We start from the raw sequence: 16,776 nt of genomic DNA on the forward strand, positions 1-16,776 counted from the left end.
GCCCTTACCTCTACTAACATGAATGCCTGCTATTTGAATTAAGAAAAAAACAAAACCAATTGCAAAGAAGCGGTTATTAGTTATTTAGTGACTAGAAAACAATTTTTGTTTTGTTTTTCTCTTCCTTTTAAAGTTTTCTTTTCAAACAAAACAATACACTGTTTCAGCCAGCAATTTTGGAGATTTTAAAAGATGTGACCCACCTTACTAAGATCTTTGGCAGTCACACTATCATCATCCCGGCAGGGCAAACGATGGACAAATGCTAACATCTGATACTTGGCTCTGATGAATTCTGCTTTATTAGGACTGGTTGGAAAACAAAAAAGAAAACAGTTCAGTTGCAGTTCAGATACAACATTCCCTATTCTTTAGGCTGTAAAAAGAAGAGGAAGTGACCTACATCCCCTAGTCAAGAATAAAATGAACAATACTGAAATAAGTTTTCAGCAGTGGGTAAGACCTGAAGTCTGAAAACATGTATTTGTAATTATAATGGCCAGGACTGCAGAATGCCTGCTTTTTATAGCATCTCTTTTCTCTGTGTAATTTTCTTAATTGACCTAGCAACCTTGTGAGGAAGCAGCATTTTATCCCATCTTATAGGTGAGGCATCAGGCAGACTGGAGCCCAGAACCTAGATTTCTGGTCTGACAGCCTCTTGTTTGAGCACCTAAGCTTAAATCTGATTACACCAACAGCCTCCAAGCTTTAGTCTCAAACTGGAGAAACCATTGACTTGTGCTGGGTAACCATGCAAAAGAGATGGTCAGACGCCTGGCCTTGTTCTGCATTTCTCCTTTCTTTTTTATTGATTCTTGGAGAGAGATAGGAAGGGAGAGAGAGAAAGAAACACCAATTTGCATTCAATGGTTGATTCTTGTATGTGTGCTGAATGGAATCGAACCCACAACCCTGGCATATTGGGACAACACTCTAACCAACTGAGCTACCCGGCCAGGGCCCCTTGTTCTGCATTTCGAATAGCAAAGAGCTCAATGAACAAATGGGGTAACCACCTCCTGTACTGCCATTATGGAAGCTGGTCAAAAATAGCTGCACTCCTTTCAGTGGGCCCACCAGTTATGAAGAAATAAAAGTATTTATAAACATTCCACTCACTGTACTTTATCCTGTGGATTAGCTTTACGTCTTCCGCTCATAATAGAGGCAGGATCCAGCAAAGAATGCTCCCATATAGAATTAGCACCATTATTACATAAGGTTTCAACCATCTAAAACCAAGCATCATAAAATCGTATTTTAATTTCTTTCTCCAAATATTCAGTGGGAATTAATGACTGAACAGGAAAAACAGAGCCCCATTATAAAAACTAGCACAACTGGCATGTCACATACATCATCATTTTCTGATCGGAGAACATGAAAGATGAACCTGCATGTAGAATTCAGGTTTGACCAGTAGGATAGCTAAGTATCTAAATGGGTTTGATTATATTGTTCTAACAGCTTATGAAGGAAGAGTACTTTGACACTTAGGGTAGTGTTTCCCAAGACTGATTATCCAAATAGTATTTGCAAGATTCTTAACAACCCATTACAGTCTAGACTATCCACTTAGTATTTTTCTTTAAAGGCACTCATTTTAAAAACTTTTACTAGCAATTATGGTTTGATGTGCTAGTTATAGTTTTCTTATACACATTAAAATAACGCAACTGCCAAAATAAATACTGGAGTATTATCTACATCTGTCTTGCATACCACTGGTGGTTCATGTGCCATACTTTGAGAATTGTTGTTTAGGGTCAACCCTGACATTTTAAACTACTCATCTGTAGACTTTATTCAGATCTTCTAATAAAATCTGTAAACACAGACCTGAGAGCAATAAACATCCACTTGCACATGAGAATGAGCTCTTGGAAACTTGCAAGTTATTAATAAACCATATCTCTCAGTTTCATTTTAAAGCATGACTGCTAACATGGCCCCATCTGTTTTTTTACATTAGTGGAGATACTGTCACATCAGAGACCCAAACCCACTTGTTCGGCCCCTTGGTTTGTACAGGCATGTTTAAGGGACATGTTGTGCAGCTGCCATAGATTTAGTAAAATATGTACTCAAGACAAATGAAGGAGAAACACATGTTTAATTCTTAGTTCCAACAGAACTTTAAGAATTTGTACCCCAAAAAAGAAATACAGGTGACATGACACTGAACTGCAAACAAAACAATACACAACACTTAGCAGAATGTTAGGCAATCATTCAAAACGTGAACTGAATTTGCTCTCCAATTAGTAATAAGAACTTTAAATCAGATGTTTCAGAAAGTTCTAAGGAATTCCAGTCCGTGCCTCTATCAAAGCAGGAAAAAACATCCTAAAAATATTAGTCGGTACTCAGGGATAAGTACATTAATGAAAAGTTTCTGAGGCAGTAGCTTTCAGAAACTTTCACCATGGTATGTGGAAAAGATGGACTGTTTAAAACAATTTCTGGAGACATTCTGGAAAATCAGCAGTGAAACAGTACTGAGAAATTTTAATAACTATTTATCTATCTGTCTATGATGAATTTAAGATGGGCACAGCACCCTATTCAGTTATGATTCAAACATTTTTGTATGATTTAAGGAGTAGGAGAAATTTTAGTTGCTAAAACAATGAGCTCTAAAAACTTAAATTACAAACCATGAGAAGAATTCTTCCTTTACCTGAAGCAATGTTGGAGGCCATGGTGTGTGTTTAAGATGCCTTACTTGAGAGATATGGCGCCCTAGACTCCGATGGACACTGCAGCACTCGTCACATATAAAAGTTCCCCTATTTACTGATGCCCAGGAAGGATCTGGAAAAAAAATAAAATCTCAGTGAAGAGGATATCAGTTGGTTGCTTTACTGCCAGATGGCAAAAGATGACTGAAGTATGGTTTTTCAGAGAAACAAAACATTTTTGTTGTTTTAGTATGTTAATCAACATATCAAACTGGTGAACTTGTCTGATAACACCACCTATCTTGGCTGATTGGGTACAATGTTAATTGAGATTAAAAACATGAACTGGCCCTGGCCAGTTTGGCTCAGCGGTTGAGCGTCGGCCTGCGGACCAGAGAGTCCAGGGTTCGGTTCCCACTAGGGGCACGTACCACAAAAAACAAAAACAAAACATGAACTGAAGTCCTAGATAAGCAGTTATCTCCTTTCTGGTTCTTTCATTCAACCCAAGAAGCAAATTGAGAGGACACAGATGAATCATTTTAAATCCACAAACAGCAAGCTAATACAATTGTGACAGTGAATAATCCACACAGCATTTATCTGAAGAAGAGGGTGAAGAGTGCCACAAATCTACATGCCTATCTGCTTAGCAGAAAGCTTCAAGTGACAGAACAGTAGAACTGCTCAGTGGCTGTGGCTGTGAAGACAGACTGTGAAATCTGGCCTCCTCCACCAGGGAGATGTTCTAGGATATCCATTAGTTATTTGAAATAAACTACAGAGATGTAAAAAGCAAGTAGTATTTTTGGTATATGTAATACTTTTTTCCTATGAAGTCCCACAGAACTTCATTGGGCATTTATTGAAACAAGGAATAATTCACACTGGTAAGTAAATTGAATACTCAGAAGCCAAAAAAGAAGAAGAAAAAAAAAAGGCATTTCATCAGACACAATGGAGTGACAATAGGTACCACTCAAGCTCCCTGGTCTGAGGGTTATATTTTAAAATTCTCCAATGTCCACAAAAATCTCTAAAATGCATGTACACCATCTTTACCATTTTTAACAGTTTATTCAAACTCTTTCCAACTATATAATGAAAAGTTATGGGATTTCAATCAAAGGCAAACCCTAGGAGTCAGAGAGTGTAGTGGTTAAGAGGACTGGCTCTGGAGACAAGCAGTCCAGGGTTTGAACCTCAACTCTTTCACTTCTTACACAATGATCCGAGCAAGTTATTTTATTTTTTTGAGCATCCTCACCATGGATCAGAGGGGAATAATAACACATCTCAGCATAGTTAGGACATACAAAGTAAAGCTGCCTGCATAGTTAACTGTAACAACTTTTCTAAACTATTTTCTAAGTACCATTCAGGTATTTCAAGAGCCCACTGAAATTCATGACCAGTAGAAAAAGTTTTTTTTTTTTATCCTCACCTGAGGACATTTTTCCATTTTTTGTTCAGGTAGAGTGGGAGGGAGGGAGAAGAACAGAGAGAGAGAGAAACATCGATGTGAAAGGGACACATCGAGTGGCTGCCACCCGCACGACCGACCAGGGCCGGGGACAAACTGCAACCGAGTACGTGCCCTTAGCGGGAACCGAACCCGGGTCTCTCTGGACTGCAGGCCGACGCTCTAACCGCTGAGCCAAACCGGCCAGGGCAGAAAAAGTTTTTGATTGTTAATACTTAAAACGTCAAATGTTTCATGTGAACAATGTATTACTATAATAAAAGTCTCAGTTGAACTCAGAGTAGAATATTTAAAATGAATTAGATCCATTAAAAAAAAAAGTAAAATATTTTTCGAAAAATGTAATCATGCTTAAATGTTTGCCATGAAATAGAACAGAAACAAAATAATTCAGTACTATTAGTCCATTCTAAAAAGCAAAGATTGGAAACATCAAGATGAAGGATCCCCACAAAGATACATAACATTGCTTTTTGGGACATGGTACCACTAGTAATGACATATAAGAGACTGTTTTGAATCACAGCTTTGGTTTTCACATATCTATTCAGTAGATTCACAATGTTCTTGGAGGAAAATAAACAGGAACAAGACAACAAGGACAACACACATTAAGCAACGTTCTTGATTACTTAAACATCATGGATCAGAATCCCATGGAAAGAATATCAGAATGTTAACAACATGGTAAAATCGAGTTTGTATGAATGACGCTGGGTGAACCCCTTCCAGTTTATCTGAAGCTTAATGCCAGGGCCACTTAACTTGAGCTCCAGGAACACAAGTGGGTTTCAGAAATGTATGTGACCCCACTGAGAAGTCTTAACATAAATTCTGTATGAAAGATTAAGTATTTTGGGGAGAGAAGGCCTTAGCATTCATCAAAATCTGAAAGAGAGCCCTAACCATAAGGTAACTCTTTCACTAGGGTTTTGCAAAAAAAAAAAAGAAAAGAAAAAAAGCAGCACAAATTAATTCCTGGCTGCTCAAGTTCACAGAACATATCAAGGTAGCCTCATTATATTAAAACAGGAAGGAAGTGACTCAAGTCTCTGAAGATTAGGCATATGAGACAACTAAAATGACACAATAGGAGAGAAAATGTTCTGAAATTCACAAAACGCAGAAGTGCAAGGTAGTATTCAGGGTGGCAATGGAGCCAACGTTTTCCTTTGCTCATATCTATTGAGAACTAAAGAATATGCATTCCAAGAGGAAGTTTGAATCTAGACTCATGTGAATCAAATGCATCACAGACAGTTCAACTGAAAACAGGCAAGAAAATAAGGAAGTAGAACGTTTTTAGAGAATACAGTGGAGTTTGTATAACCCACACTAACTTGGTTTATAAAACATCTCTTTAAACTCCTCCACCCCTCTCCCTATCTTAAAAAAAATTGGCAACATCACGGGCACTACACAAGCTATGAAATAACCACATAAGGTTTGAGTTATCCCGGTACTATTTAAAATCGATCTTCATTTCCATATGACAAGATGAAGTTCAGAACAGTTGCAAAAACACTGCTGCTCAGTGATTTCATTAAGATTGTTTATTAGATGCTGTTGTGCCAAGGAAGCCATCTTACCTTTGAATTACTTCCAATTCAAAGCAGATACATCCAAGCACCAAAAACAGCACAGAGACCTGTCAATTCAGATCCAATTCCTAAGCTGGATCTGAACTCTTATCTCTGAAAATTATGCAAGGGAGGAACGGTTTGGGCCTTTCAATGTCCCCAGATGCCTAGACCGCCTGAATGCCTGGGGACTTTGCGTTTGTTTTGTAAATTGTAATTAATGCACTCTAGCTTTAAGGGGCTGCAAAGGGTCTGTACTAAAGAACACAATACAAAGAAGGGAGGGGAAAAAAACCACTAAATGAGAGGATCTTAAGAATATTCATTGAGTCTTCCTAACCACTGATTGTGGTATTCCTGATTATCCCCATCGGAAAAATGAGGAAATCAAGGCTCAGCCAAACGAAGTCACCATCCCAAGGTCACGCAGAAGCAGCAAAATTTGTTGGAACTCAGGCCGTTCGGATGCCAAAACTTGAGACACGCGCTGGCTCCCCAGAACCGGTGGCGTCTGCAAGACCCCGCGGAGGTTTCCCCCAGTGGCGTGGGAGCCCGACTGTCAGGAGCCGGGAAATCATCCGCCGGTGCACTGGCGGGTCTCGGCGGAGGGAAGCGGCGAAGGTCGCCCACTCCGGCCAGGGTTCCCGGGCGGAGCGGCGGGGCTCTGGGTGGCGAGGGGTGCAGGGGGAAGCGGAGGTGACACCTGCAGCCTCCGGGGGCCGCAGCGGGGAGGACGTTCGCATTTTACTTCTGTAATTGGCCTTCCTGCGGATTGCCCAAGCCCCTTCCTGTTGAAGAAGCTGCCCCGGCCTCGAGCCCGCCCCCTCTCCGCGAGGCCTGGGACTGAAGGGGCGACAGGGGCGAGGGGCGAGAGGGAGGGGAGGGCGGCGGCCCCCTGCCCGCCCGGCTCTGACAGGCCCGGGACGGCTCCCGCCCCAAGGCTGCCCCAGTTCCTCCTAGATGCGACCCGGGGCATGGGGCGCGGGGCCCGGCCGCCAGGAGCCGCCCGCCCCGTGGGGGCGGCCCCGGGGCAGGGGTCCCAGTCTGGGGAGCGGAGGGGAGAGGGCCCGGCCGGGGGACTCACCCGGCCCGCTGCAGTCAGCGCACACGTCGCTGCTCCGGAGCCGCTTCGACATGGCTCCCGCCTCCTACCTGCCGGGCACCTGGAGCCCCGGGACAGCGAAGGCGGCGGCAGCCACAGCGCTTCCGCTCTAACGGGTCCCCACCGCGGCGCTGGCGGCGGCGCCTCTCCCCTCAGCGCCTCGCAGCCGCGGCGCAGCACGCACGCGTGGGGAGGCGCCCTTCGGCGTCGGGCAGTCACGTGACCGGGAAGGGCACGCTGCCTGGTCGCCGTCTTGAGTGAGGGCAGCTGGGCACGCCGGCACCTTCCGACCTGCTTGTGAATCTTGCATTTGAGTCTCCCGCCCTGGGGGACCGGCGCTTCACCTCAGCGCTGAATAATGCCAGAGAAAGGAGCAAAAATCTGTTGACCGGAACTCTGTAGCCACAACCTCAGCGAGGCCATCAAAGTCACCGGGATAACTTGGGCCAAGTTCACGCGTGTGTTCGTTCCTTTGTTCAGCAGATATTTATTGAGCACCTACTATGTTCCACACACTGTTCCGGGCACTGAAGCAACAGCAGTGAGCAAAGAAGACAGAATAGCCTGGCCTTATGGAACTTATATTCTACGGCCATTTGTAGACTTGCAAGAAAATAAAATGCATGAGATGTTAGCTGTTTCTTTAGGCTGCAGTTTTAGTCTCATCAGTAAAAATGGAGATAATGTGCTATCTACCTCTGAACTTCGATTTGCTTTGGCATGGCCTGCTACCTAAGAATGATTTTTATAATTTTAAAGGGTGGTGAAGAAGAAAAAGAGGAAGAGGAAGAGGAAGAAGAATAGTCAGCAAAACTCATGTGTGACCTGCAAAACTAAATATTTCCTATCTGGCTAAGGACAGATAGAATAACTCACAGAAAAGTGTGGTATGCCTGTCCCATAGTAAGTCCTCGGTAATAGTGACTCTTATGATTATTGGTATTTGGTATTACTATTATTTTCTAGTCATAATTTGTTTTTAGAATAAGAATAGGTAACCTAGAGTAATTTACAGGATTCTGTGAGATAAACACAATGAGATGAATTTAATCAGTATGAAGAGAAGCTCGGTGGCCCTAATGCTAATGAATATTTATTGTATGGGTTATATGTGTCAACTGAGCACAAAAAAAGTTGAGAGGCTTTGAGTACAAATAAATGACAAAGATTTATTCACAGGTCTTAAGATTTGCAAATCATAAACACTACCAGGTAACACCTAGAACGTTTTAAAGAAAAGAGAATAGTTGACAGTTCTTATCATAAAAAGTACATTCTGTAGAGGAAACAGTCCTGCATTCTTAGCTTCTGGGTTGGTTTGAGATAGTGATCTTCCAGATGTCAGGTGGTCTAGACACCTTCGTTCTTTTTTTTAATCCTCACCTGAGGATACTTGTCCATTTATCTTCAGATAGAGTGGGAGGGAGGGAGAGATGTGAGAGAGACACATAGACTGGCTGCCTTCTGCATGATCCCAGCCAGGGCTGGGGACGAACCACAACCCAGGCACGTGCCCCTGACTAGAATCAAACCCGCAGGTTGATGCTCCAACCTCTGAGCCAAACCGGCCAGGGTTCATTCTTTTTTTAAAATCCTCACCCAAGGATATTTTTCCATTGATTTTTAGAGAGAGTGGAAAGGAAGGACAGAGAGAAAGGTAGAGAAACATGATGTGAGAGAGACACACCAATTGGTTGCTTCCCACATTGGGTCAGGGATCGAACCTGCAACCCAGGTACATGCCCTTGACCAGAATCAAGGGCCGATGCTCTAACTGCTGAGCCAAACCAGCCAGACCAGCCAGGTCCTATGTTCCTCATTCTTTCCTAAGTCCTTTAGAGCAGTGGTTCTCAACTTTCCTAATGCGGTAACCCTTTAATACAGTTCCTCATGTTGTGGTGACCTCCAACTATAAAATTATTTTCATTGCTACTTCATAACTGTAATTTTTCTACTATTATGAATCGTCATCAGAAATATGTGTTTTCTGATGGTCTTAGGCGACCCCTGTGAAAGGGTCGTTTGACCCCCAAAGGGGTCGCGACCCACTGGTTGAGAACTGCTGTTTTAGAGGGTTAACTATAGGAATTTCTATCTACAGGCATTGGTGAGTAACTGAAAAATTCAAAAGTTTAAGTCCTCTGCCCCGACTTGATCTTGTTTTCTTCACTCATTCCTCATATGTAAACACAGCTATGAGCTCCATTCGGCAAATATTGGATGCCTCTTATGGGCCAGGTACTGTTTTGACTTTAGATATTCTGGCAAGCAGCCATTGTGGAGTTTTCCAACTAATGAATGAGAGATGTTCAATGAACATGGGATGAAGAAGAGAAAAGATTAAGTTGCACAAGCATTCTGAAAGGATAGGAAGTCCTGGAAGAGGTTTCAGAAGCTCTGGTCTTGGGTCCATCTCTCCATTTTGATAAATATGTAGTGTGGGCATAACCACATAATTCTCACACATTCCACAGTTAGAGCCTCCGGGTACCATCCTGATGCTCCGGTGTCCAGTTTTGGATGGCAGATTCACAAATCTGGACTCAACACATGCAGAGAATGGATTAGGCCAGCATTCTTGAACAGCTGTTGTTGTAGGCGTCTGAAAAGCTGGATGTGCACAAGCAGGGAAGGCAGAGAATAAGCTTTCTGGACACATTAAATAACTTCACCCAGCTATGTGGTCTAGCTGTAGACAGCTGTGTAGAAAGCTCAGGCTGGTGAGTTGCTGTGAATTGACTTGCTTCTTCATTGAATCAAGGACCTACAGTGTCTTAGGTTGGAACTCAAGGAATGAACTTTATACTTGCCCACTGTGGTTAAGTCTGGGTATTGTCTATTAGTCCTTTCAGCCTATCTTCAAATGGCTATCTTCAGAAATAAATGACACTCATATGTGGAATAAACCACCACATAGGTAACTGAATCATAACCTAGTTTGTGGAGTTCAGACAGGACAGTAGTTTTCAACTGGGGGTGATTGTCCTCCTCCAGGGGACAATTGGCAGTGTCTAGAGATTTTTGGGGGGAGTGCTACTGGCATCCAGTGGGTAAGAAGGCCAGGGATGCTGCTGCTTAATATCCTAAAAAGCACATGACAACCCCCACAGAAAGAATTATCTGGTCCAAAAATGCCCTTCCTTGAGAAACCATGAGCTAGAACTATCTCCATATGATGCACTTATTTAATGCCACTTCTTCAAGGTTTAATAGTTCCCCCTTCAAAACTGTTTGATGTTGCCCACTTCCAAAATGGAAGCATCTGCCCAGGTCCAAAAAGGCTGCAAGGAAGTCAGTAGCTGGAATGGTTTGGCCCAGGCGCTGCTGTCACCCCCTGACCGCAGAGTCGTTGGAAGTAGCCCAGTTGTGGACCGAACCATATGAGGTTGCTGGAGCAGGGGAAAGGGACTGGTGACGGGTAGACTGAGTTTTCCATGGCCGGATCCTGGGCTAAGAGAGAGAATTTTAAGGCCTTTTGGGGACTACACTGCGTCGCCCGGTGTGAAGTTGGACGTGGGTGGGGTTGGGCGGACCCTCAGCCGGGTGGCGGGTCTCGCGAACTCCCCCGCCGCGGCCTGCGGTGGCTCGCTCCCGGCACTTCCCGGTTTGGGGCAGTTCGGTCCGCAGAAGTCGGTTCGGGAGCTGTCAGCGCGGGCAGCAGTGCGGCGGGCGCGGGGTGGGCGCGGCCGACCGGGTCCGGGACCCGACCCCCGACCTCCCGCGCGCCCCGCACCTGGCCCGGTAGGCCGCTTGGCCGCGTGCCGCGCCCCTCACTCGCTCGCCCATCTCTCTCGCTCGCCAGCCGCCGGGCGGGCGGGCGCCGGAGACCCTGCGGGGGCTGAGGCTTGGCAAGCGGGCGGTGAGGGCCCGGCTGCGGCCTCCTCGCCATGTCCTCGGCCCGCGACACCAGCGGCCACTTCCCTTTGCACCTCCTGGTCTGGAACAACGACTACCGGCAGCTGGAGAAGGAGCTGCGGGGCCAGGTGAGGGGCGGGGCAGGGGTCCGCCTCCGGCGAGGGGAGGTGGGGGAAATCCGTTTAGGCTCCCTGAGCCCTTCTCCAGCCCTCTGTCCTCGGGGCTCCGCAGACCCCCTTCAATTCTTTGGTCGTGGGGGCAATAATCATAACAGGACATGGGTTGAGTGCTTACTGTGTGTCAGGCCCTGTGCCGAGAGCTTTATTTCATTAACCCTTTTTTTGACTTGGCAACACGTCTAGGAGGTAGGTGCTATGATTATGACATTTGAAAGAAGGGGAAACTGAGGCGCTCGGAGGTTACGTGCCTTGCGCAAGGTCGCCCCCCTATTCAGTACCAAGTCGGGATTTGAACTGTGGCCGGCTTGTTCCCGAGCGCACCGTCTTAACCAGTTAGGCTCGTCTGCCTCTCCCAAAGGGGTCAGAGCAACACGCACCCTCACCCCATCCGCGCTTTTTGTAAGAAAGGGCTTGGTTGGGTTTGGAGTCCAGGTCCTAACTCGCCCTGTGACCTTGGGCAAGGCGTTTTCCTCTCTGGCCCAGAGAGACTGATATATACCAAAGTTTGAGCATCACCAGGGCCCAGGATCCTTAAAATCCCTTCCTGTTTTGAATGAAGTACGTTGATTGATTCCTTGTCTTTTATTTATCGCCATCACTTTAAAGCAGTGGTTCTCAGTTGGGAGTGATTTTGACCCCAGCTGCTCCGAACGGCAATGCATTTAGACATTTTTGGTCCTTAGGAGTAGGGAGTGGGTGCTCCTGGGATCTAGTGGTAGAGGCCAGGGATGCTGCTCAGCATCCTGCAGTACCAAGATAGTCCCCGCTCCCCGCAACTAAGAATTATCTGGCCCCAAATGTCAGGAGTGTTTTGCTTGAGAAGCCCTGCTTTAAAGGCATCTCAACAATTCAAAGAATTGTTGAGGTGCCTTCAAGTTACAAGCTAATAAACTTAATAGTTAGAATAAGGATTTGTAGTTATTTGGTATAATTGTTCTTGGTTGACTTCATTTTATCCAGTCCTGGTTTTTGAATGGATCAGAATTGACACTCTAATTGTCAAGGAATTTTGGATGAAAGGAGCATTGGTAGTCTTTTGGTTGGTGAAAATTAAGCAAAGTCAGCATCACCTTGTTGGTGAAGTTACTGCTAAGCCTGTTCTTGCATCCTGCCATGTTTCTTTTAAATCTATTGAGCACCCACTGGAAGTCAAAAGTCGCTTTTTTTTTCATTTAAGTCCTCCATCCAGTTAGAATAAACCTTTATTGTAAAGTCATTGGTCTTAATTAGATCATGCCCCCAGAGTAAATGATTCACCATTAGACATCCCAGTATACCTGATTATTTAATTCCCTTTCTGTTACAGAGAGAGTACTCTGTCATTTGCTTTTAACTCTAAGTATCACTTTGGACATTTTAAAAACAACTGGACAGCCCTGGCCGGTTTTGCTCAGTGGTTAGAGTGTCGGCCCACGGACCAAAGAGTTTGGGGTTCAGTTCCGGTTAAGGGCTCATACCTCCACTGAGGTTCAGTCCCCGGCCCTGGTCGAGGTCGTGTGGGAGGCAGTCAGTTGATGTGTCTCTCTCTCTCTGTCTCTCTCCCTTCCTTCCTTCCACTCTGTCTGAAGATCAATGGAAAAAAATATCCTCAGATGAGGATTAAAAGAGAAAAAAGAAAAACAACTGGACAGTTCTGGTTTTTAGGTTGGCTGTGTTTTGCATCTGCACTTCCTCAGTATTGGGGCGGTCCAGCTTCTTGTGAAATGTCAAGATAAAGTACAAAGTCACATAACTAATAAGAGAGTCTCCTCCATCATTGAACCACACGCTATTTCAATACTGATTTCTGAAAACAGCCCACTTTCTAGTCATCAGAGGTGGAAAAAAGAGTTCAAATAAACTGCAGTGTGTCTTGATAGGAAAACTTATTTGATAAGAACAAAGTCTTGGTTAATACTCCATAATGTGACATGGTTGAATTATTTCTTTATCCTGCAAGCTGTGATAAAAGTGTTCATTGAAAGTTAATTCTCTGTGACTCTTAACTTGAAAAACATTCAGGACATTTGTGACTAGAAAATTATAATTTTGCAGCATATTTTCCTGGAGTGACTTGGTCCTTAACACCTTCAACTGTCAAGAAGGTCAAGGAAGACTATTTATACTTGCTAGATATTTGTTTTTGACTTTGTTATTGGTTATCGCTGTAGATCATTTCACGGCATACCTGTTCCCTTTGGGGAAGAGGTAAAGTGTATTCACAAAGAACATCTTGACTATGAAAGCTTGACTGTCATGACTACACAATCCAGTTTCATACTGAAAGTTGGCCATTGAAAGGGTGGAGATGGGCTGGCTTCAAGGGCATGCTACCTTGTGCTCAGAAGGGACTGGTGATTGATTTAATGCTCTGCTATTACTGTCCTGAAATTCATAATCAGTTTTTGTTTTTTTTAATCCTCACCTGAGGATTTTTTTTTCATTTTTCTTCAGATAGAGAGAAACATTGATTTGAGAGAGACACATCGACTGGTTGCCTCCCACATGACCTCGACCAGGGCCAGGGACTGAACCTCAACTGAGGTATAAGCACTTGACTGGAATCGAACCTGTGATTCATTGGTCCGCAGGCCGACACTCTAACCACTGAGCCAAACTGGACAGGACCATAATTAGTTTTTGGGTAAGGGGACTTGCATTTTCATTTTTCACTGGGCCCTGCAAATTATGTAACTGGTTCAAGGTCAAGAAGTTGATAATTGGTATTAAAATATGAGGCAGGAAATAGATTATTGCTTTCATATTTGTTGAAATCCTCTGTTAATTATGAACCAGCTACTTACTTCTGTGACTTAAAGGCATTTGAGTTAATGGCCAGTACTGATGCTTATTAAGTTGTGAGAATGGGTAAGTTATTTACCATTGCTGAATTGTTTTATCTCCTGTAAAAATGGGGAGAGTAACACTGAAAGCTTACTGTTTTGCCAGGTGCTGTGCTGAAATATTTTATATGCAGTTGTAGATTTAATTCTTACATCAATCCTCTGGGGGTGGGTGCTATTATGATTCCCATTTTACAGATTAGGAAACAGGTGGAGAGGCTCTGTTGTATGCTTAGCGAGTGACTAAACCAGGATGTGAACCCATTGGACGCTGCCCTAATCCTGTATTCTTTTTTTTTAAATATATTTTTATTGATTTTTTTAGAGGGAGAAATAGAAATGTTAATCAGCTGCCTCCTGCATGCCCCACACCAGGGATCGAGCCTGCAACCCAGACATGTGCCCTGACCGGAAATCAAACTGGGACCTCTCAGTCCATGGGATGATGCTCAATCCACTGAGCCACACTGGCTGGGCTAATGTTGTATTCTTGTCCTTCTGCTATACTTCTTTGACTAAAAGTGCCTTCATTTCGGGGTTCTGGAAAATAAGGCAGAGAACATGTGAAAATGCAGGCACATAGTAAGTGGGCACAGTACCATTTGCCATATTTGCTGCTGTTATTATGATGATCATCCTGGGTATTTATCTTCTTTTATGTATGTTCCAGTTTTTCTACAAAGAACCCGTATTGGTTGCATAATTAAAAAAAAAAAAAAATTCCTACTACCCCAGCAATAAAACCAGCTGTTTCACTTAATGTTTTATTTGCCAATAAGTTTCTGCTATCCATTTCTTCATTCCTTCCATTCCATGAGTGAGACTTGAAGCACGCACGCTGGTAGCTATAAGAATTTTATTTTGCTTTAGGAACAGAAGCACAAAAAGAATCAAGTTTGTCCAGATGAAACTGATAAGTATGTACTTCAAAGTAGGTGTGAGTCAGCCCCCAACCCACCATCTTGCTAATAGCTGGAGTTGGCTGTTTAGTAACTAACTTTGTCAACTATGAGATTGTTTCAAGCTTTCAACATTTGCTCAGCAGAGGCACTTTATTAAGTGCCTTTTAACCCATCAGTTTTACTGTCTTTAATATTCACTGGGGCCTTGAAGTTGATTGGTGCAGTTGAAATGATTTGTGTTATGGTTATGTCATTTGTCATTTAGCGAGAGAGGTCTGTTAAACATCTTTGGCCTTCTTACTGATGCTGGGAGAATGAATGAAAACTTAACTGATACTGGGAGAATGAATGAATGAAAGGGGACAAACATAAAGGTCTATCAGTGTACCTTAGTCAGGGAAGGGAAAACCCTGGGACTGAGTGGGGTAGAGGGTGGCAGATGAGGCCTGACACTAGGGCCAGCCTCCTGTTAGGTACCAGCAGGTAAAAGCACAAAATTCAGGCAAGAGGAAGAGAGCTGTCTAGGCAGCAGCAGTACTTGGAGCCTGACAGTGAACCATCCTGGGGTGCTCACCCCAGCTTGTGGCAAGGCTGGGTGAGGCCACTGGGCACACATCCAAGTCAGTGCCTGTTGGCCTTCTGTGAGACAGCGGCTGGGCATCGAAGATAAAGAGCCGAGAGCCAACTCTCAGATGCTCCCCCTTGGCCCTTAGGAACTCAGGATCACCTTAGGGAACCAGGCCTATGGATACCTCCCCCCCGCCCCCTTCCCCTGGAGTGAGGAACCAGTTCAGGCCACAGCTGCAGAGGACCAGGGCAGTCTGAGACTGCCCAGGAATTAGGTTGGTTGCCCACAGCACCCCCCCAAGAGGTAACAGTGATAGTTTATAAAGTACTTATTTTGTGCTGGTACCAAGGCACATAAGGGTTGAGTAATTCACTAAAGGCTATGAAAGGACCGGAAGTGGGCCTAATGTCTAGTTCTGCAGCCTGCATTCAAAGCTCAGCCTTTTATGGCCTCCGGAGGACAGCAGGATGGTAGAGAAGGCTTTGAGCAAGAAAAGTTGGTGGACTTAAATTAACAAATAGGAAGGAGATATGCAGAAATTTCATTCAATTTCTTTTCTTTTTAATAATTGAAGTGTTTAAAATTGAAGTGTTTTATTTTATGTACAAAGAGATAGCATTCTGTGGTAAGGTAGATGTCTTGAATGGCCCATTCATGGAAGTTCACTTAGTCCAACGTAATGAAGCCGATGTTCTTCGTGGACTGATGGAAACACTGGTGGCACATATTGAAGCTGTATTTCCGGATCAGACAGTGCAGACGCAGCAAGAATGACAACCCTGGCCAAATTTTCTGGGATGGCTGCAGTAGAGTTGCTGGTAACCCATCTTGTTCTCTCCGAAGTAACGAGGCAAAAGGGCTCAATTTCTTATTTTAGGGGGATGCTATTATAGTTAAAAGGGGTAGGTATTTTTAATTTGGTACAGCTCAGGACTGAAGAAACTTAAAGAAAAAACTATGAGCTTCAGAAGTGAATTTCTTGCTCACTGAACTAATGTCAATAATTGAAGACCCTAAGCCTCACTATCAACCTATCAACTGGAATGAAATTTGAACAAATCCCTTTTAGGAAGAAAGTGACAGCTTATATAAAACTACATAGTGTGGGTGTATGATAATAAGAGCTAACTCTTCTTAGTGCTTACTATGGGGTTAGGCATTGTGCCTTGACCTCTGTAAGAACTTGGTAAGGTAGGTGTTCTGTATTGCTTTCATTTTACAAGGGAGCAAATTGAAACTCAAGAGAAATTAAGCAACTCATGAAACAGCATATCGATGATACATTAGTTTTATGTATTACAGAAAACATACATACATTGATTTTTAAATATCTTTATTGAGATATAATTCACTTATGCAGTTCACTGATTAAACTATATTAGTCACTGGTTTTTAGTGTATTCATTGAGTTGTGCAACTATCACCACTATCGAATTCCAGAACGTCTTCATGACCTTCTTAGTGACTACCCATTTTCCCCAACCCCTTTAGCTCCAGCAACCACTAATCTACTTGCTATCTATTGATTTGCCTATTTTAGACATTTCATATAAATTGAATTGTACAACATGTGGCCTTTTGTGTCTGGCTTTTTTAACTTC

General features: G+C 43.7%; 2 protein-coding genes and 1 pseudogene across 16 annotated transcripts in view; 1 reads left to right on the forward strand and 2 right to left on the reverse strand.

The window, feature by feature from the left end:
- GIT2 (GIT ArfGAP 2) overlaps nucleotides 1-7,029 on the reverse strand; it is a 53,683-nt gene extending 46,654 nt beyond the window's left edge. For 3 of the 12 annotated variants that reach the window (XM_036277196.1, XM_036277200.1, XM_036277205.1), the window contains exons 1-4: nucleotides 6,832-7,029; nucleotides 2,684-2,817; nucleotides 1,123-1,235; nucleotides 204-309 (exon numbers count right to left, since the gene is read on the reverse strand). In XM_036277196.1, coding sequence (XP_036133089.1) covers nucleotides 204-309; nucleotides 1,123-1,235; nucleotides 2,684-2,817; nucleotides 6,832-6,883 — 405 coding nt within the window. In that variant the 5' untranslated portion in view covers nucleotides 6,884-7,029. The remainder of the gene's footprint in view (nucleotides 1-203; nucleotides 310-1,122; nucleotides 1,236-2,683; nucleotides 2,818-6,831) is intronic. The other 9 variants (XM_036277204.1, XM_036277201.1, XM_036277202.1 and 6 more) reach the window with 4 other exon arrangements.
- Nucleotides 7,030-10,474: 3,445 nt separating this feature from the next.
- Nucleotides 10,475-16,776, forward strand: part of ANKRD13A (ankyrin repeat domain 13A) — a 36,932-nt gene continuing 30,630 nt past the window's right edge. For 3 of the 4 annotated variants that reach the window (XR_004961290.1, XR_004961291.1, XR_004961292.1), the window contains exon 1: nucleotides 10,562-10,832. Coding sequence is in view for 1 of the 4 variants with exons in the window: in XM_036276241.1 (XP_036132134.1) it covers nucleotides 10,737-10,832 (96 nt within the window). In the remaining 3 variants the exon portion in view is untranslated. Of the gene's footprint in view, nucleotides 10,833-16,776 lie in introns of all 4 variants that reach the window. The other variant, XM_036276241.1, reaches the window with a different exon arrangement.
- On the reverse strand, nucleotides 15,842-16,002 carry LOC118639775 (annotated as a pseudogene).

The sequence above is a fragment of the Molossus molossus genome, unplaced genomic scaffold (assembly GCF_014108415.1).
Source record: "Molossus molossus isolate mMolMol1 unplaced genomic scaffold, mMolMol1.p scaffold_m16_p_22, whole genome shotgun sequence".
Classification (NCBI taxonomy): Eukaryota; Metazoa; Chordata; class Mammalia; order Chiroptera; family Molossidae; genus Molossus; species Molossus molossus.